The sequence below is a fragment of the Petaurus breviceps genome, unplaced genomic scaffold, assembly GCF_028583685.1.
Source record: "Petaurus breviceps papuanus isolate PSGF00001 unplaced genomic scaffold, PetGlider_PUasm1.0 81, whole genome shotgun sequence".
In the NCBI taxonomy this organism is placed as follows: Eukaryota; Metazoa; Chordata; class Mammalia; order Diprotodontia; family Petauridae; genus Petaurus; species Petaurus breviceps.
In genome coordinates, this window is record NW_027186546.1 from 4,169,192 (window position 1) to 4,189,870 (window position 20,679).

At 38.2% G+C, this 20,679-nt stretch overlaps 2 protein-coding genes across 5 annotated transcripts in view; one reads left to right on the forward strand and one right to left on the reverse strand.

The window, feature by feature from the left end:
* Nucleotides 1-2,860, forward strand: part of LOC138176112 (electron transfer flavoprotein regulatory factor 1) — a 37,404-nt gene extending 34,544 nt beyond the window's left edge. For both annotated transcript variants that reach the window (XM_069106864.1, XM_069106862.1), the window contains one exon: nucleotides 330-2,860. The gene's annotated coding sequence lies outside the window, so the exon portion shown is untranslated. The remainder of the gene's footprint in view (nucleotides 1-329) is intronic.
* The window catches only part of LOC138176111 (GTPase KRas), a 47,475-nt gene extending 27,182 nt beyond the window's left edge, over nucleotides 1-20,293 (reverse strand). For 2 of the 3 annotated variants that reach the window (XM_069106858.1, XM_069106860.1), the window contains exons 1-2: nucleotides 20,086-20,244; nucleotides 15,386-15,507 (exon numbers count right to left, since the gene is read on the reverse strand). In XM_069106858.1, the coding sequence (XP_068962959.1) occupies nucleotides 15,386-15,496 (111 nt within the window). In that variant the 5' untranslated portion in view covers nucleotides 15,497-15,507; nucleotides 20,086-20,244. Of the gene's footprint in view, nucleotides 1-15,385; nucleotides 15,508-20,085 lie in introns of all 3 variants that reach the window. The other variant, XM_069106859.1, reaches the window with a different exon arrangement.
* Between the last annotated feature and the right edge of the window lie 386 nt (nucleotides 20,294-20,679).

Genomic DNA, 20,679 nt, shown 5'->3' on the forward strand with positions numbered 1-20,679 from the left:
ATATTTACTAAATGGATACCATTCAAAGTGTGTATGAACAATAAGCTTCCACAAAGTCCTACTCTGAATCCTAATTAAGAAATGGTAACAACATTGGATCCTTGAAGACTAAAGGAGCAAAACACTAGTTCTGGTAAATTCTGCCATTATAGAACACCTTTGTGTAGGGTCCTCCCAAAATATTTGTCTTAGGACAAGCCCATCTTAGAAGAAAGATGTTCATCACTAGTAGACTCATTATTAGTAGCTGAATTCTTGTGGAAAACCAAGCTAAGATAAAATTAAAATAGCCATTATACTTTTGTTTGTCCTCTCTTCCCTTTCTGCAGTGAGAGCAACAGAAAAGGAATCAATGAATCCTAAAGACAATAGTTTTTTATACTATATGTAACCATTAAAACGAACTGTACTCTAAACGTGAAGTCCTTGTCCAATGACCAGCAAGTTGAGATGCTACTGAATATAGAAAAGTGAATCATATTAAGACCAACATTGCTGCTTGGTCTACTGAATCCAAAAGATATAAGGAAGCTGCACCTAAATGGAAGGAAGTTTTCTATGGAGAAACAAACAGAAGAGAGTTGGTGGAGTTAGTTTTGTGTGTCTTAAGGTAATAAGTATTTCACGGGGGTACTTCATCTCTGTCTAATTGCAGTGCAAGGTAAGTTATGTGACATCAGTTGCAGAGGACTAGGAGGTAGAAGAGTCCTATGAAGACCCTCCAAATAAAAACAATACCACGTGAATACTTAGCAATTTCAATGCAAAGGTAAACACAGGAGATGTTGAAAAATATACTGGAAAAGGGCTCAGGATTAAGAAATGGAAGATGTCCAAAACTTATATCTACATCATGAATACTTTCTTCAAAAAAGAGATTCAGAAGGTGTTAGATATGGCAAATAATGAACATCAAAAAAATGAAAATTCATCTGGACAGGGAAACAACTGGTTATTCATGTGGTTACCATTTCTAAATCAACTGTGTACAGACTAACTTGTAGAGTAAAAATGAAAATCAACACATTAGGATAAAGATGAGAAGATATACCATGCTGTTAAAACTGATCTAATCTATTTAAAATAATCCATCAACAGAAAACAGATAAAGGAACAGACACCAATAGTCTATAATCATTACCTAAAGAAGGTTAACTGGGGGCGGCTAAGTGGCACAGTGAGTAAAGCACCAGCCCGGCCCAAAGTCAGGAGGACCTGAGTTCTGTTCTGGCCTCAGACACTTAACACCCACAAAATAGCCGTGTAACCTTGGGCAAATTACTTAACCCCAACTTCCCTCCAAAAGGCAAATAAAGAAAGAAGGTTAACTGACAGGATCTTATTGCTGAGAGTAAAAGGGCTTAGACAAGTAGACAATGCTAAAAACAACAGGCCTGTTTTTGTTTAATGTGTTCAAAGAAAGACCCAAAAGGCCATGTTACTTAGCTGGAGATACCCAAGGAGTGAGGGGCAAAGACGACGAAGGACAAGTACTAAGGGAGCCCATCAACTCCCTCAGATTAGGGCTGGGACTAATGCCTCTAAAATAGAATTGACAAGAGGCATGAAGAAAAAATCACTGAGGAGCTCACCATAGCACGCTTCACAGGAGTTTCTGGATCACAGTGGCTCAGATGTTTTGAGGGAAGTGGGGTTTCACTTAAATGGGTTTGATTGTTTCCAACCTTCCAGTTAAGAAACTACAAGTTTCTAGCCTGAAAGTGTTTCGACACAAAAGAACCAAATTTGGAAATAGGACATGGAAGATGGACAGGGAAGTTTACAGAAAAGGAACAGGGTAAGAGTAAGAGGGTATCATCAGAAAGAAGGAGATACAGCTAAAGAATCTGCAGACTTAGATCACTGGTTTTTCCAGACTAGAAAGTTCATATAAATGTAGAGATCAAAAAAAGCCTAGAAACCTCTCAACCAGCAGGCCAAGAGCAATATCACCTTAGAATATAAGCTGACTAGAAAAACTAAAAAGTTGGCGAGGGGTAGGGAAGGTGAAAGATTTTATTTAAAGCAGCAAACAGTAGCAGGAATGACAAATTTACAGAAAGCTTGGTGAAAGACCCAATTAAGCAGGATAGATATGTAGACAGAGTGCTTAGCCTGGCACCAAGAAGACCCAAGTTCAAATCTAGACTCAAATACCAGCTGTGTGGTGACAAGTCACTTCACTTGTTTGCCTTGGTCTCCTCAACTGTAAAATGAGGATAATAGCATCTACTTCACAGGGCTGTTGGGAGGATCAAATGAAATATCTGTAAAAAGCACTTATGAATGTTATATGTAAATGCTTATTTCTTTCACTTCCCATCTGAAGATGAAACTGGTAAACAGATTAAAATAAAATGGCAAAAATCTGTCACCATTTCTATAGCTATTTTCAATGGCAGTGGACCTCCCATATACTGATTCTAATCAATGTACTGCAGGAGAAAGTAGAAAATGCATTAAAGAATTCAATTTAATACACATTAAATTCCTTAGGTACTCAATATACACTAAGCTGGGGATGCAGAGACAAAATAAAAAACTGTCCTTGACTACAGGGAGCTTATATTCTACTGTAAAGAAAAGAAATAAGGGAAGAACAGTTAGAGTAAAGTATGCCCAGAAGAAGTCCATGTTGGAGCCAATACATTTTTGAGAGCACTGACTGGAACAAAAAAACAAAACAAAGACAGAAGGTATTACTGCTGGGGGAGAGGGTAGTGCACCTGCAGAGGAATGACAAGGAGGACATAAATAACTATAACTCATACACCTATTTTCTTATCCCTACAAAAACTTATCTATGCACATTATCTAGGACATGCTAAATGAAAACAAGGAAATAGGCAGACTTTCACAAATAATATTCTACATCAGACATCTTTTATAGTCACAAAACAAAGATATAGGAAGTAATACGAGTTCACTGTATTTATTTTTTATACTATTTCTGTATGCTAATTTTTTAAAAATTCTGATTCATGAAACAAAATCAAGGCTTAAAGGCTCTCTTCCAAAAAGATACCTCCATTTATATATGCTAAAATTTCATGGGATTTCCTGAAAACTTTAGGTGACCACCTGTGGAATTAAACACAGAGCAAGGCATAAAAATATTAACATACACTGGAATTTACCACTGTCATGGGGAGCTACCTATCTAGTCCTAAAGGAACACTGCAGCGCAATGTAGATTCCAAACCATTCAAGTCTGGCCTATCAATTCACAGAGAAAAAAACCAAGTGGATGAAGACAGCATATTATCCAGATTATGCAATGCAGTTGGTAAGACAGGCTATTAAACTGGTCCATCAGAATGAATGCCCTGTATGGACACTGCACATGAACAATGTTTTGGGCCCCAAATTAAATGAGAAAACAAGCAAGTTGGATTGCATGTGGAAAACTACATAGCATTTTCAACAACCCCAAGACTCTCTGAAATAAAATCCCCTCTTTTAAAAATCAACATCTGCTTTGATAAAGACACTGTGTATTGAAACAAAGAGTTGGCCTAACTAAGGAAGACTGAGTTCAGATTCTGTCTCTGATCCATCCTGGCATGTGATCCTGGGCAAGTCATTTAACTTCTCATGACCCCAGGCAGTTCTGCAAGATCATAAACTATGGAGCAAATGCCAATCTGCATTAAGAAAGCAAGTTTCCTAAGGAGGAATGCCCTATACCAATAAAATCAAGGTACAATCTCAAAATTTCTAAAAATCCTTTTGCATATTTACTACAATTATGAAAAACTGAAAGCTGCATGATCATCAAGAGGGCAAGAGATGCATAGCAGGTATAGGTATTTTGCTACTTCTTACTAACAAAAAAACTTAGTGCAAATTGTATAAAAATATCAAAGAGCTATATAACCAAGAAAACAGGCTTCTAATAAACTAGCAAGAGTGAAGGATAACCAGATTGACAGACTGCATGCAGCACTGGTACTCACTCACTTTAAAGACCTAGTGCCTCTGGCACATCAGGTAGACCTGCTAGACTTATGGGAAGACAGGGAAGAGGGTCATACTGTATGAGGAATGGATGGTTTCAGCTCTGCACCTCTGGAGAAATGTTTGGTGATGAGGTCATTGATCCACCAAAGTAATGAACATCACTATGCACAGCACCTGACACATAACGGGCACTTTAATAAATGGTTACTGACCGGTCATCTTTGAGGTTTTACATTTTAAAATTTTATATTAAAAAAGGTTTAAGATGTAACACATTAACAAAAATGTTATGTTATTTTTGCTTTTCAAAGAAACAAACAATTTCAGAGGCTTTTCTAAGGAAGTTCGGCAGCAAAACAATACTTCTCTATTATCATCACCATCAGCATAAGCTAGATGATAAGGTAGTGCCCTATCTACTACATCATGTGTTTTTATACATTCTCTTTTGAATTTATTATTGACATGCTTATATATGGATTTGTCTCCCAAATACACATAAGATCTTTCTGAGTAGAGATTATTTTATTCTTTTCATTTGTATCCCTATTCCTAGCATATGGCCTCGCATATGTTAAGTGCTTAATAAATACTTGGTGATTGACTGATGTAACTTTAGCCCACACTGCAGTGATTTTCAGAATGATCCTTTAAGGTAGGAAAAAAAAAGACAACTATATTGGTTCAATTGTGTATATATTAATAGTTTATATATACATAAAAAAGAAATTAAGCATGAATCATTAAAATCAAACTATTTAATGAGCATCTAAGAATAAGATAAAGATTCTGAGACTTCCATATTTTTCTAAAATTGTCATAAACATCAATAAATTAGAACTAAAAAAAAATCCCAGTATGAATTAAAACTTAGTATCAAAAGTAAAATGTTCACCAGTAGAGGGCTCTTCTGAGAATTTGAGAAAAAAGGCGGGCAGTTTAACATGTACCACAATGTTTAAAAAAGGTTTTGTGCAGTATACTGCAATCGATTAAGTTTAGTAAAATCCACTATAAGTTTGAAAGAGTAATTACAAATCAAATTTTTAATAAGCATTGTTATATTAGAAAATATGAACTATTTTTATACAAAGGGCATTTATTTCAAGTAGTAATATGAGCTGTTTTATAGTCTTAAAATAATTTTTAAAGTACTTGTCGATAGCAATAGGCAGTATCAACACTTTATATATACATGTGTATTTATATAAAATGTTTGTATACAGTTTATTAACATTGATAGTTTTTTTCCCATTCAACCTCAAGCTTTTTCTTATTTTGCAAAAGAATTATCTCCTGCTATGTTAGTATTTCAAAAGACTATTTCATCAATATGGACATTCTTTCCACTTATACAGATTGCAACCTCTCTACCCCTTAGAAAGAGTTTTTTGGTCAATTACTGCAGTGTTCAAACCTCTTCCAATATGGGTAGTTTGGTCCTCATACAACGAACACAAAGTCCTCTCAGAGATCAACTAAGGAATTTCCTCATTTTACAGATAAAGAAACCAAGGTCCAGAAAGGTTAAATAATTTGCCCAAATTCTGCTCCCCACTCCCAAATACTCATATAGACCCACACTCAGTCCTTCTGGGTGAGTTAGTACCTTCCAGAGCTTGACTCTCTTGGCATATGCTTCAAGAATTCATGGTCACCCCCACCCCTTTATAAAGCACTGAGGTAGAAGTGACAAAGAGGAAGACTAAATCTGAGAAATACTGTGAGATAGATTGCAGAAAAGAAGATGAAGACAGGAAGATCACAGACATCAGAGGTGGGAAAGACAAATTATTATATCCACCTTCTGAATAGAACAGTATGTGATGAACAAAGGGCATCAAATCAGAATCAAGTAAATCAATGTTAATCATGTTAACAGGCAATATGGTATAATGGAAAGAACACTAGATGTGGAATCAAAAAGACCTAAGGTTTGAATCCCAATCCTGCCATTTACTATCTGTGAAACCCTCAACCAACCATTTAACTCTTCTGGGGTTCAGTTCCCTGATCAGCACAAGGGGAAATAATATTTGTATTACCTACCTCACAAGATTATTGTGATAAAAGTGCTTTGTAAACATAAAAGCACAATACAAATGTGATTTATTATAACAGGACAGTGTATGGTATAGATAAATCAATAACACAGTAATGAAAATAATCCTATTTATACTACTATGTCATTAACAAATCATACATCTTGGGGCGGCCAGGTGGTTCAGCGAGTAAGAGCACTGGCTCCAGTGTTGGGATGACCTGGGGATCAAATCCGGGCTCAGATACTTAGCACCACACCCAGAAATAACTGGCCATGTAACCTTGAGCAAGTTACTTAACCCCGATTGCTTTAAAAAAAAAAAATCATACATCTTGTATGCATGTTAGCTAAATGTTTTTTAAATCATTTTTCAAGTCCAATTACTATAAATTGGTCTTTCCTTATGACATCTTTTGCCAGTAACAACTGAAACTAAAACTTGCCTTTTTCAACTAGTCATCAGTCACTGTGAGAAATAAAACTGAACCAAACAAAATATGGTTATAATGACTGCTACCTTTATGTTGAATTTAGAGTAATTTTCCCCCAATAACAGAAATATCAAAAAGTTCTCCATATTTAATTTTGTTTGGAATCCTGCAGCACTTAATAACCATTATCTCACTCATAAAAGTATTAGGGTATGAGTCAGATGTACACAACAACACATATATGTCATGACATTTATGCCAGGAAACCAAACTACATGATATTTTTTCATACTATAATTTATGACTTCAACCTCCAATATAATTAGCAGTTTGGAACAGCAAGTTTTAACTTATTTCAGAAAAAGGCTTTCAGAATATGTAGCTCATATGTATCAGTTATTAATTTTTTCTTATTATGTATAAGAGTTAATTTCCTATTTAAAAATAAGCAAGTTTGGGGCAGAGTCAAGATGGTCTGGAGTACAAACAGAACTTCCTCGGGCCTCCGCCTCCTACCTCCTCCAATTCATATAAAAGATGACTCTGAAGAAACTTTGGAACTACAGAACCCACAAAATGACACAGAGAAGCTAACCTCCTGCTGAAGACAGCCCGGGAGGCCATCAGGAAGTGGCCAGCCCATTTGCGCTGGGAGCCAACCCCAGCAACCACCTCCCCGCAGTTGGAGGTTTTAGCCTCAGGGCAGGCCTGACCAGCCACTGCCTGGAGGGACTTCAGATCACCAGCAGCTGTGATGGTTTCCAGAATTCCAGAATTATCAACACAAAGAGGCTAAAGACAAAGTTAGAGGTCAGTGCAGTGTAGACTTTGGGATTCTTCACTTCAGAAGTACAGATGGCCTTTGCCCCTGGGGTGAGAAGAGGCTGAGGTGCCACAGTCACAGCCACATAGCAGCTTCAACTCCTGGCTTGCAGATTGTAGGGGGGACCAAGCAGCCAGTCTGAGGGGTAATTGCTCTTGCTTTAACCTGCTTGGATCCGGATTGCTATCTAGGGTGGAGGTCCTGGGGTGTGTGACCAGCTTGCCAGAGCATGTGGAGGCTTCAGAGAGGGCAGCCATCTAATTCCTTCGGCAGCTGAGAAAACCTCAGTGTTTGGGACAAAGCTCCCCTGTCTGGTAGCAGAGTCCTACTGTGGCAAAAAGCCCAAAAGTCAAGTAATTGAGTGGCAACATGAGCAAACAAGGGAAGCAAAGCAAGCAGAGCAACCCAACTTTACACTCCTATTTTGGGGGCAAAAAGGATCAAAGCATGGAACAGGAGGAAGACAATGAAGTCAGAACTCCTGCACCAAAAGCTTCCAAGAAAAATGAGAGGGTTATAGGCCATAGAGGACCTTCAAAAAGATTCTGAAAACCAAATAAAAGTGGAGGAAAATTTGGGAAGAGAAATGAGAGTCATGCAAGAAAATTATAAAATGAGTCAACAACCTGACTGAAGAAATATTAAAATATTAAATAATAGACTAACTCAAATGACAAAAGAGGCTCAAAAAGCCAATGAGGAGAATGCCTTAAAAAACTGAATTTGCCAGATGGAAAAAGCATATCAAAAGCTCACTGAACAGAATCATTCCTTCAGAATTAGACTGGCACAAATGGAAGCTAGTGACTTTATGAGAAATCAAGATACTATTAAACAGACCCAAACAAATGAAAAAATAGAAGGCAATGTGAAATATATCACTGGAAAAACCAATGACCTGGAAAATAGATCCAGGAGAGATAACTTAAAAATTATTGGACTATCTGAAAGCCATGATCAAAAAAAGAACCTAGAAATCACCCTCCAAGAAATCCTCAAGGAAAACTGCCCTGATTTTTAGAACCAGAGGACAAAATAGAGGTTGAAAGAATCCACCAATCATCTCTTGAAAAAGATCCCAAAAAGAAAACTTCTACAAATATTATAGCCAGGTTCTGGAGTTCCCAGATAAAGGAGAAAATATTACAAGCAGTCAGGAAGAAACAATTCCAATATTGTGGAAACACAATCAGGATAACATAGGATCTGGCAGCTTCCACACTGAGGGATCAAAGGGCTTAGAACATTATATTCTGGAGGTCAAAGGAGCTGGGATTAAAACCAAGAGTCACCTAACCCAGAAAAAGTGCATATCATGTTTCAGGGGTGAATATGGTCATACAGTGGAATAGAGGACTTTCAAGCATTCTTGATGAAAAAACCAGAGTTGAATAGAAAATCTGACATTCAGATATAAGAAGCAAGAGAAGCATGAGAAGGTAAACAAGGAAAAGAAATCATAAGGAACTTAATCAAAGTTGAACTATTTACATCCCTACAAGGAAAAACAATCATTGTAACTGATGAAACTTTTCTCAGTATGAAAATAGTTGGAAGGGAATAGAAGTAAGTGTGTGTGTGTGTGTGTGTGTGTGTGTATACACACACACACACACATGTATACATATATGTGTGTCTATATAGGAGGATATATGGGCATATGAATACATATGTGAGTGTGTATATATGTGTACAGGTATACATAGACAGAGGGCACAGGACCAATTTAATAGGAAGGGATGATACTTAAAAGGTGAAATTAAGGGGTGAAAGAAGAATATAATGAGAGGAGATGGGGAGAGACAGAATGGGGTAAACTATCTCATATAGAAAAGGCAAGGGAAAATGGATACAATGGAGGGGAAGAACAGGAAGGCAAAAGGGAATGGGTCAACCTTATTCCTATTGAATCTGGCTTAGGGAGGGAATGACATACACACTAAATAGGGTATCTCACCCTACAGGAGAATGGGGGGAAGGGGATGAGAGGGGGGATGATGGAAGGGAGGGCAGTTGGAAGCACACACTTTTGAAAAGGGACAGGATCAAAGTAGAGAATAGAACAAGTGGGAGCTAGGACAGGAGGGAGGGAAATATAGTCAGTCTTTTACAATATATCCACTATGGAGATGTTTTACATAGCTACATATGTACAACCTATATTGAATTGCTTATCTTCCCAGCAAGGGTGGGTGACTAGGAAGGCAATGAATCTGGAATTCAAAGTTTTAAAATCAAATGTTTAAAATATATATATGTACTATTATTAATATTATTTTACATGTAACTGGAAAATAAGACATACAGGCACTGGGGCATAGAGATCCACCATGCCCTCCTGGAAAGTCAGAGGGGGTATGGGAGAAGATATGGGAGAGATCAGATTGGAGGAGGGGATATCCAGTGGGACTGCTATTTTGGGGTGGTGGGTAGGGGAAAAACAGGGAGAAAATGTATAACTCAAAATCTTGAGGAAATGAATGATGTAAACTAGAAGTTAATAAAGCATTTGATTTAAAAAAAAAAAAACGAGCAAGTTCTACTTAGATATGAAGCATAGGGTAGTGATCAGAAGATCAGAGTGGACTATTACTGGGTCCTGCCTTTGACATATACTAGCTAAGAGATCACAGGCAAGTCACAACTTCTCAGTGCCAATAGATAAGTCTTTTAAAATTAAAATGCAGCCAAATGCTAATTTTTACTGGTGGGTCATTTTTACATTGGGTCAGTTACCTGCAGTGATGAAAAAAAGAACAAGCAAAAAAAAGATTAAACTCATTAAATTTCATAGAATCTCAAATCATCTTGAGATCATCTTGCCCAACTCTCATCTGAAACAGTAATTCCCTCCACCCCAAAACAGTCTCATCTATCTAGCTGTTTAAAGATAGAGAACTACATCATGAAGCTCTCTATTCGACTTCCAGAGAGCATTAATTATAAGTCTCTCCTTATACTGAGCAAAATTTTGTCTTGTAACTTTCACCCAATTTATTTCCATCTGGGCTAATGAAGAAGAAAATTTCAAATATATATATACTGTCAATTTGCAAAATATCACTATCCTCTTATCTTAAATCATTCTTACCCATATTCTCTACCTTATCAAAATTCACACTACTGAGATACCATAAAAAGATTTATTCTGAGCCACCAGTACATACTGCTTCCTTCAATAGAATGTAACCTCCTTGAAGGCAGAAATTATTCCTTTTATTCCTAGTGCTTAATAGTGCATGGTACAGAGTAGGTACTTACAAATTTTTATTGACTGACAACATTTTTAACTTCCTTGTATGATCACAATCAGAGGTGATGAATTCTTGTCTCTGAAATTAATCAAGATGTCTCCTGCCAATCAGTGCAAGAAGAAAACTCACACTTATTTTTTAGCTCTCAATATAGTTGTTAAAAAAGTATAAACTAATAAGGAAACATCAGATTCAAAGATCATCAATGCCTCCCAATTCAAACTTTTAGTTTAGCAAAGAGTTTAAATCTACTGAGTCAAATTTTAAATGCCATAATTTAGGAGTGCCAAGAACATCTTCGGAAAAGTTCAGATCATGATTTAAAATGCTATAAGGTAAGGGTCAGGAGAAAAGATTTAAAAGTCTGGGACTGTTTAACTTAAGGAAAAGAAGGCTAAGAAATGATCTCACAATAGTATATAAGATATTATTGTATAGAAGAGAGTGAGTTGCCATTCTCAGGAAGAAAATGGGCTTAAACTGAAACAAAGATTCAGGTTCTATATAAAAAATTTTCTGACAATGAAGATAACTAAATGTCTTAGCTTAGTAACTTATTTCACTTTGTAGAATTGTATACATTTTCTTGGGTAAATTAAAAGGCAATACTGTACTTAAACAGATCTGTCATCTAATCCTTTTTCTCAAATTATGCAATTTGTAACTTATCAGCATAATGATTTTTATAGTAAGATTACCTAAGACTGAACTCTAACGACATTTTCACTAACACTTTAGTAATTAGAAAATACTTTGTCTATCATTAGATATAATTTCAAAAGTTTTATTTTTTACTAATGAAGTTTGATTCTAACTTTCTAAAAACCTGTGAAAACGTCTCCCATTTAAATGTGTACAAATGCTTTAAAGGTATACATAAGGATATGTAAAAAGAATATGCAAAAGTTTTCCCTTTTCAATTAAGTCTAAAATATCAATCAAAATGAAAAGTGACAGTTGTGTTATGATGCTGGATACTGGGGGATGGGGGGTAGGGCAGTCCTGGAATTCCTTTGATGTAGGGAATTCAGAGTGAAGAAATTCCCTTAACCAATGGAAATGAACAACTGTTCCACAACTTCAAATCTTAGAAGAGTTGTCAACTGAAAGTAAAGGGGCAATTTGGCCAAGGTCACACTCTCTCAGTGGGAGAACTAAAACTCAGGTCTTCTTGAACCCAAGGTTAGTTTATCTAATATTCCTCTGATTTGTAGACACTGTTAGTCAGAATTATTAATGTACACATTATCACTTTAAAAGTTAAACAGTTCAGAGGCAGAGCCAAAATGGTGGAGAAAAGGCAGCAACTCACCTAAGCTCTCCCCAAAACCCCTCTGAACAAATTTAAATAATGTCATAAAACAATCCCTAGAGCAGCAGAACCCACAAACATGTGGGGTGAGTTAATTTTCCAGTCAGTGACAACTTAGAAGGTCAACAGGAAAGATCTGTCCCACTGGGGTGAGAATAGAACACAATCCAGCACAGGCCATTCCAGCACAGCCCCAGCCACGGCAAACCAGGTACAGGCCTTGGAAGTCACTGAATCTGCGGCAACAGCAGCTGCTTTGAGAGCTCTCAGTCCACAGACAGTAAGGAGGTCAAACAACTGATCAGAAGAAGATTACAGGGGTCTCTTTGAGGGCACTGGGGGCAGGATTATATTGCTTTGCCCATACTCAGATCTGGGTCACAGTCCTGGGTGGCAGTTCCAGGGCGAGAGGGAGCACTAGCACACCAGAGCTTGCAGGTACCAGTGGAGCAGGGACCCCCTTCACAGTTCTAAGGACAGAAAGGAACGCCTGTGGTCACTCACAGACCACAGCACAGGCCAAAAGAGGAGGAAACACCTCTCTTTAGACCATACCACCTTGGAAGAGCTGAAAACTTACAGGTCTCTAGAAGTATCTCTGAAAACTGCTACACAAAAACCCTAAAGTTTGGGACAGTGCACCCTCCACCCTGGAAGCACATCCCCACTTTACAAAGGGTTAAAAGTCAAGAAATAGACTGGAGAAATGAGCAAACAAAAGAAAAAAAGTTTGACCACAGAAGGTTGCTATGGTGACAAGGAAGATGAAAACACACTCAGAAAAAAATAACAAAGTCAAAGCCCCTACATCCAAAGCCTCCATATCCAAAGCCTCCAAGGAAAATATCAATTGGTCTTAGGCCATGAAAAACTGAAAAAGAATTCTGAAAATCAAGTAAGAGAGACAGAAGAAAAATTGGGAGGAGAAATGAGAATGTAGCAAGAAAATAATGAAAAATCAGTCAATAGCTTGGTAAAGGACACACACACACACTAAAGAAAATAACACCTTAAAAAAAAAGACTGGGCCAAATGGAAAAAGAGGCACAAAAACTCACTGAAGACAAAATTTCTTAAAAAGTGAAATTAATCAAATGGAAAAGGAGGTACAAAACCTCACTAAAAAAAAATAATTCCTTAAAAATTAGAATTGAGCAAACAAGCTAATGACTTCATGAGAAATCAAGAAACAATCAAACAGAACAAAAAAAAAGAAAAAAGTAAAAGACAATGTGAAATATCGCAATGGAAAAATAACAATGACCTGGAAAACAGATCTAGGAGAGAGAATGTTAAAATTATCGGACTACTGAAAGCCATTATAAAAAACAACCTAGACATCATTTTCCAAGAAACTATCAAGGAAAGTGTCCTGATATTATAGAACCAGAAGATGAAATAGAAATGGAAAGAATCTACCAATCATCTCCTGAAAGAAATCCCAAATGAAAACTCCCAGGAATATTTTAGCCAAATTCCAAAGCTCCCCGATCAAGTAGAAAATACTGCAAACAGTCAGAAAAAATTCAAGTATCATGGAGCCATAGTCAGTATAATACAAGATTTAGCAGCTTCTGTATTAAAGGATCAGAAGGCTTGGAATATGATAATCCAGAGAGCAAAGGAGCTAGGATTAGAAGCAAGAAACCCAGTAAAACTGAGTATAATCCTTTAGGGGCAAAAATAGACATCCAATGAAATAGAGGACTTTCAAGCGTCCTTGATGAAAAAAACAGAGCTGAATGAAACATATAACTTTCAAATACAAGACTCAAGAGAAGCATAAAAATATAAACAAGAAAGAGAAATCATAAGGGACTTAATAAGGTTAAACTTGTTTACATTCCTACATGCGAAGATGATACTTGGAACTCATAAGAACTTTCTCATTATTAGGGCATTTAGAGGAGTATATCTAGACAGAGGGCAAAGGTCTGAGTTGAGAAAGAAAGGATGATATTTAAAAAAATAAAATTAAAGGGAGGAATGCACTGGGGGGGAAGGGAAGGCAGAATATGAAAAATTATCTCAAATAAAAAAGGCAAGAAAAAGCTTTTACAGTGGAGGGGAAGATGGAGGAGGTGAGAGGGAATGAATAAACCTTACTCTTACTGGAACTTGCTCAAAGATGGAATAACATACACAATTAGATAAAAGAAATCTACTCTTCCCTACAGAAAGTAGGAAGCGAAGGGGATAAAAGAAAGGGAGGGGAGAGAGAGAAAGGAGAGTGATAGAAGGGAGGGCAGATTGGGGGAGTAAGTAGTCAGAAGCAAAACACTTTTGAGGAGAGACACAGTGAAAGGAGACAGAATAGAATAAACAGAAACAAAAATAGGATAGAGGGAAATACAATTAGCAATCATAACTGTGAAAAAAAATGTGAAGTTTCTCTGATAAAGGTCTCATTTCTCAAACAAATAGAGAACTGAGTCAAATTTATAAAAACAAGAGCCATTCCCCAATTAATAAATGACCAAAATATATGAACAATTTTCAGGTGAAGTAATCAATGCTAACTACAGCCATATGAAAATATGCTTTAAATCACTACTAACTGGAAAAATGTAAATTAAAACAACTTTGAGATAGTAACTCATTTCTACTAAGATTAGCTAATAGGTTAGAAAAGAAAACGACAAATGTTGGAGGGGATGTGGGGAAAATGAGACATTAATGCACTGTTTGTACAGGTAGGACCTGATTCAAACATTTGATAGAGTAATTTGGAACTATGCCCAAAGGGCTATAAAACCATGCATACCCCTTGACCTAGCAATACCATTACTAAGTCCGTATCCCAAAAGAGATTTTAAAAAAGGAAAAGGACATATACATACAAAAATATTTATAACAGCCCTGTTCTGGCAAAGAATTGGAAATTGAAGGGATGGCCATCAAGTGGGGAATAACTAAATAAATTGTGATAAGTGGTTTTGATGGAATGTTACTGTGCTATATGAAATGAGCAGAATGCTCTCAGAAAAACCTGGAAAGAATTATAGAAGGTGATACAAAACAACATGTATTGTGTACAAACTAACAGCAATATTGTAGGATGATCAACTATGAAGGACTTGGTTATTCTTAGTAATACAATTATCCAAGATGACTCTGAAGGACTTAGGAAAAATGCTATCCATCCCCAGATAAAGAACTGATGGTGTCTGAATAAAGATTGAAGCATATTTTTTTAACTTTATTTTTCTTGAGTTTTTTTTGTATGTCTGTGTTTTCTTTTACAATATGACTATTATGTAAATGTTTTGTATAACTACACACATATAACCTATTTCAAATTGCTTGCCTTCTCAATGAGGGGAGTGGGGAGTGAAGAAGGGAGAAAATTTGGAACTCAAAGTTTTAAAAATGTGTTAAAAATTGCTTTTACATTTAAGTGGGGAAAAATCTTTAAAAAGTTAAGCAGTTCAAAATTAATTTTAAGTTTTCACACGGATCTGAAATACATTTCAGCTAAGTATTATTGGTCAAAAGCTCCAGTCTATTATATGTATGTCATTATGTAATATCACACACATATAATATTTAAAATAGACTTACCTCTATTGTAGGATCATACTCATCTACAAAGTGATTCTGAATTAGCTGTATTGTCAAGGCACTCTTGCCTACGCCACCAGCTCCAACTACCACAAGCTTATATTCAGTCATTTTCAGCAGGCCTTACAACAAAAAATAATAATAAAAATATAAGCAGAATATTCTTTATATATAAATTTAATGTAGCCCAAACTTTCCTACAGGCCAGAAATGAAATGGATATCTACCTTTATGAGGGACATACACTTTTAGGATATAATCAAAAAATGTAAGGCTGAAAATAACTTTAGTAAAACTTGTTTTAATGGCCTCAATGGAATAGAACATAATAGATTTCTACTAAAATACTATAAGCTACATATCTTAGAAACCTGACTTTCATTTTTGACAACTTTCCCATCAGTATTTTGAGAAAAATAAATCCAGAGTAAGTACAGGCGTGGTTTTTTTTAATTTCATACTCTATTCTTTTTAGAATGGCCAATGTTCTCACTGGAATATGTCATGATTTCATGGATGAGAAGTGCATAGAGTACAGCACTGTACAACCTAAACTGCTGCCGTTGTCATTTTTCTACAAAACTCTAGCTTCTAAAGAGATGGCAGTGGCTATAAAATCTATAGCAAAGATTATGAACAGGTGACAAGAAGTACACCTTGGCCAGCTTCAGACAAAGCTGACAAGTAAATAAAGTTAAAAGTATATAAGAACAAATTATTTTATTAATCAAAGCATTTTTAAAGGATATAGAAACAGATTCCCCCTCCCATGGTGAAATTGTTCAATTTGCTCAACATCAAGAATTTGAACTACATTACATATACTACCATATACATCCTGCCCCCCATATGTAGACATGTGTGTATGTATGTCTGTACATACATACGTATGGAATAGCCATTGATTTCTTTTATGGAACCAAAGAAAAAAAAAGTACATATAAGAAAGGTCAATCAATACCATTTAGAAGGGAATCGACAATAATCCAAAACTGGATATCAGTTCCTGAACAAATTACTTAAATGTGTACATTCATGCACATGCAAATGTATTCATTGTTTGTACATAAATATACATGTATACAGTAAAAAAAAAAAAAAAACATAAGTTCTATCTATTTGGCTCACCCAAGAATAGGAAATATCCAAACAGGTCAAAATCCAAATATTCTAGTTTGTCAAATATACTATTCACCAGCCTGTTTTGAGCCCTACTCTGCAACAGGGCCTTAAGCTCCAAAAGTGTTTGTGTCAGGTAAAGAATAATAATTTACCTTTTCTTAATTTACCTTTTTCCATACCCAATTGCCTTCAATATGAGAACAAGGAACTTGTACTAGCCTAGTTCTTAGCCACTACAGCCAGGAAGCTCATGCTATTTTGGCCCTCCTTGTGTAATGGTCAACAACAAACAGCAGGGAGAAAATTTACCATGCTTCAAAGCTAAGCAAGCAGTTCCTACACCAGGCCTAGAATTTCTGATTCCCAAAAGTTGCTAATGCCTTCCCAAATTAACTCATATTTATCCTGTGTATGTTTCGTATTTACTTTTATGTGCACATGTTGTTTCCATGAATATAATGTAAGCTCCTTAAAAGCAGGGGCTCTTTCCTTTCACTCTGTGAACTCAGCAAATAGCACAGTGCCTGGTACATACGAGGCGTTAAATAAATGTTTACAAAATCTGAGCCATAACTTCAACTCCTAGCTCCTGCCTCTCAAAAAAAAAACCTGTTTACCTTAAAGTTCAAAAAACAAGGGCTAACTCAACCCAAGTTGACCATCAAGTGTCAAATCCTCAGTCTGACATTTATGACCTCCACAATCTTGCTCTAGTCTCCAGCTTTATCTTGTACTACTGTCCTTCATATATTCTATAATACTCTATAGCATGGCCAAAATGAAGCACTTACAGTCCACCTTGGCTGAACTCAGTTCCGTGCTCTTTCTAGCTGTGCCTTTACTCATGCCTGGAGGGTATTCCCCTCAAATCTAACAATTTAAATCCTATACATTATAGATTCATAGGATTTAGAACTGAAAGGAACCTTAGAAATCATCTAGTCCAGCCTTCTTTCCCTCAGGCTTCCCAATCTGGACAAGTATATGAAATAAAAAAATTAAGATTTAGAAAAATAAATTGACTCTACCATTGATTCACAGTAACGAAGCTAAGATTCAAAATCAAATTGTTTTCACTAAATCCGGTGTTCCCTGCACTAATTTCATTCAAAGGATAGGGACGACAGACCCTGTGATTTCATTGGTCTAGGGAATTTCCAGGTGAGGAAATTTCTCTGTACCAGCACATTCTCTGTACTTTTATAGTCTTAGGGAGTTGCCTGGTGCACTGAGAGTTTAAATGACTTGCTCTGGGTCACACAGTCTAAGTATGTCAGGGGAAGGACCTGAACCCCTGGTCTTTCCAGCTTCAAGGATGGATCTCTACCTACTTTATCAGACTCCCTCTCTCCTTAGGAGCTCCTCAGGTATCATTTCCTCCCAAAAAGCTTTTCCAGATCCTCCAAACAGGAACAAATCTCTTTTTTTCTGAACTCCCATAGAACCTCTCTAATGACCCTTAAAATGTTCTACTTTGTGTCACAGTTCATATGATCATATATTTTGAGCTAGAAGCAACCTCAAACGTCATTTAGTCCAACCCCTTCAGCTTATAACTGAGGAAACTGAGTCTTGGGAAGGGTTAAATGATTATTTGTTCAACTGACACTGAGAGCTTTGAACCCAGGTCCTCTTGATGGTGCCTGCTCATGTACTTAACATCTCCCTTACTAGACAACAAGCTCCTAGAATGTAGATGCCATTCATGTTTTATGCACTTCTGTATCCGCTGTTGCCTATGTGAAGTGCCTAATCAATTTCTACTGAATAAACAAATGGTATATGTGTATGAATATATTTTAATTTCTATACACATGAAGAGTTCCTGAAAAGTTGAATGCAAAAAAAAAATCACATTTTAAATTAAAGGAAAAGATCATCAAAGTCTTAAAAAATCATATATTTTTTGGAGCTAGAACAAGCAGTAGGATAATACTACCTAACATTTGTATAGTTCATACTATGTGCCAGGCACTATGCCAAGTATTCTACAATTATTACCTCATTTGATCCTCACAACTACCCTGGGAAATAGGTGCTATTATTATCCCCTTTTTACAGATAAAGAAAGTGAGGCAAACAGAGGTTAAGTGACTTGCCCAGGGTCAAACAGCTTGTAAGTGTCTGAGGCTGGATTTAAACTAAGGCCTTCCTAACTTCAAGTCCAGCACTTTATCCACTGCACCACCCCAAGTTCATCACTGTACAAATGAGAAAACTGAGTCAGAAAGAGGTTAAGTGACAGCATAGCCAAGAAAGGAAACTTAGCAGTTTAAAGGTAAGCAACAGCCTTTTAATTTACCTCTTCCTGAAAATTCAAATTCTTATGTCAGCTGTTTAAAACCAACTACATTTGAACATGGATTAGTTTACAAACAATGCCTAACTGCCATCAACTATATGCAGTTGATAAAGTCTATCATTTTGAATCGGAGTTCATCAATACTGCCATCAATCAATGACTAATGTTAAGACTGTCTGGATATTAATAGCCATTTTCCCTTCTCTAATTCACTATGCTTATTACTGCATATGTAAACATCAGCCAGTCTGGAGCTTTAGCTATAACATATGCACACACCTGATTAAAAGGCTGCAGTAAGTTGTTTTGGCGGCCACAACTGAGTCCTCAGCACTGGTCATCATTGCTAAATGTTGGGAGTTTTGTTACAACACGGTATTACTATAGTAACTTCTAAGATGAACATGTTCTGCATTCTTCAGTACAGATAAACACTTTTAGTTTGTGGGTGATTTTTTTTCTTGCTTATAAATAAACTTGACTCAGCAAAATTCTCTGGGATAAACCATTTTCCGTTTACAACTAATGCGAGGTTTAATTCCATACACCTAGAGCTTTCTGCTGCCACTTGCCGAGGCTACAAAATGTCACATACAAGGGAGGTAGTTGAGAACTGAGCGGCTGCAGCTGGACTCTCCCCAACGTAACCTCAAACAGGGGTCTTTGACTACTCAATTCTCTAGGGAAAGGACCCCCCCCTCCTGCCCCCAACACACACACACACACACACACACACACACACACACACACACACACACACACACACAGTCTTTGTTCACAAGGAAGACGGCCACTTAGCAGCGGCAGCGACAGCAAAAGAAGTTTCTCGCTCGCTAGGGGAGATGCTAAGGGCGACAGGGAGGACACCGCCAGGCAGCCGGAGCTGGGCAGGGGAGGCGGGGGGCCGGCCAGGAGGGAGTGCACCGACCCACCGACAGACCCGGGCGCAACCTCCACCACGCCCGGACCCGCCCTCGGGGCGGCCGAGTTTCAGCTCGCCTCGAGCCCGGCCGGCTCTCCGGGGAGGGAGGGAGGAAGGAAGAAAGAAAGGAAAGAAGGAAGGGGATTCCCGTTCAGGAAGCAGCGGCAGCCTCTCCCCGCACCCCCCACGGCTCGTCCCCACCAAGACTCCGTCCCTCCCACCCCTCGGGGCTCCCCCACCCCCGCTAGGACCCCTAATTCATTCACTCTCCGTCCGCCCCGCCCAGCCTGGCGCCGGCGAGGAAAGGTCGGACCCCGGGCAGGGACTCAGGAGGGAGGGCGGCGGAGCCCGTACCTCTCTTCCGCGCTGGAGAGACGCTGGGTCTCAGGCCCGCACGGCCGCCTGCGTTAGTACCGCTCTCGAGCCCACTCTGAAATGGCGGGGGCCGGGGAGCGCAGAAGGAGCCGGAGCCCGAGGCGCAGCCACCGCTGCTGCTGCCGCCTCTGCCGCCGCCGCCGCCACCACCGCCGCCTGGGCAAGTCGAGCCCCGAGTGAATGGATGGGAGCCGCGAAGGCCGAGCTATCGATGCGTTCCGCGTTCGACTTCTTTTTGGGCGGGCGAGAGAAGGGAGGGAGCGGCCAGGGAAGTGTGAAAGGAGAGAAAAAGAGGGAGGGAGTCAGACTAGAGCAGAGATAGAGCTAAGTGGAGAAGGAGGAAGAGAGTCGGTACAGGCAGCGCACCTCACGTGCGGGCGGAGCTAGGCCGGAGGAGGAGAGACTAGAGTGCTAGCTAGCTCCACGCCCAGCCTGACAGACTAGCGGCCCCCTTCCGCCCCCCCACTACACACACCCATCCATCCACATACACACAGAGGCTGCCAACTGACCAATCCCCTTCCGCCCTCCAGACCGCACTCCCGCCCACGCGGCTCTCCAGCCACTCACCTA